This window comes from Perkinsus marinus (genome assembly GCF_000006405.1).
Source record: "Perkinsus marinus ATCC 50983 genomic scaffold scf_1104296977100, whole genome shotgun sequence".
NCBI classification, from domain to species: domain Eukaryota; phylum Perkinsozoa; order Perkinsida; family Perkinsidae; genus Perkinsus; species Perkinsus marinus.
The window spans coordinates 879-1920 of record NW_003200268.1 but is presented as its reverse complement, the minus strand read 5'-3'; the positions used below and the strand labels follow the sequence as shown (position 1 = coordinate 1920).

The 1042-nt window shown below is 44.7% G+C and overlaps 1 protein-coding gene across 1 annotated transcript; it reads right to left on the bottom strand.

Annotated features, from left to right (window-relative positions):
• Window positions 1–115: 115 nt before the first annotated feature.
• Window positions 116–701, bottom strand: Pmar_PMAR005472 (hypothetical protein; the record flags this gene model as incomplete). Its single annotated transcript, XM_002764451.1, has 4 exons — window positions 116–231; window positions 275–422; window positions 557–585; window positions 667–701. Coding segments are annotated over 4 exons (328 nt in total), but the record flags the coding sequence as incomplete, so codon positions are not given.
• Between the last annotated feature and the right edge of the window lie 341 nt (window positions 702–1042).

The following is a 1042-nucleotide window of genomic DNA, read 5'->3' as shown; positions in this document are numbered from 1 at the left end:
GTCACAAGAACAATTTCCTTACAACAACATTGCGTTCAAGTATAGTATTAGCAAGAATTGAAAGAAACAATACAAGTACGGTATATATCCAATACAATTCTTACTGCTGACTTACCATAACTAGAGCTGCTGCCCATAACTTTCATCTCCACCTTCTCTGAAATGTCGTTAATTTTCTGATCCACCGCCAAAACCATCGTACGAAGACAAGACACTCCCTTGAAGCGATACCTAGAGGGACACTGAGCTGCCTCCAGTGTGACCGAGCTCTCACGTGATGTAGTCGATGAAGAAGAGTATCTCTATAAGCCCACCCAGCCAGGAATTGAGGTCCGAGTAGTTCCGTCCGAGATTGATCTTCTTGTACATCCAGTTGAAGGCGTAAAACACTCTATAGCCGCCAACACACAGTATAAAAGTACCTATGAACAAGAAAAGAGTCTCCAGTGCTTTTTCACGGACCTCATGTGCTCTCAACGTGGAGAAGCAAATCAGGAGTGGAGAATAATGAGCACCTCACACATACGAGCTGAGATATATAACATCCCGTACGTACTCACGCCACGGTCATGATTGCCCTTGTCCCTATACGAGAAGACATACTGAGGAACCTGGAACCATAAAAACCGTTAATCTAAGTTGGCTGAAGTCAACCAAGAATAGCACAGCAGAGGAGCCAGAGAAACGATTCCGGATAACATGGGTACCATGGCGAATCCCTCCAACAACTGGGAAAAGGTCCAGAGGATCTCGAGAATGGCAAAGGCTTTCGTGGTGAGAAGGGCCAAGATCGCGCACTACACCAACTATCAAGAATTGTAAGAAACGGGGAGTGCCCACCAAAGAGATGATGACAACCAAATTGCAGGTGTCTTTGCTTCGCTCCCATGTGATGTGCCAAACCTTGAAAATGTAGCAGATAATAGCTGAACTCGCCACATACCTAAACGCGGGTTGTATCATTCGATTCCTTGAGAGAACCTCAACGTGTACGAGTAGAGAAGTTGAACTAGAGAATTTCAAGTCTAATTCATCAACTAGA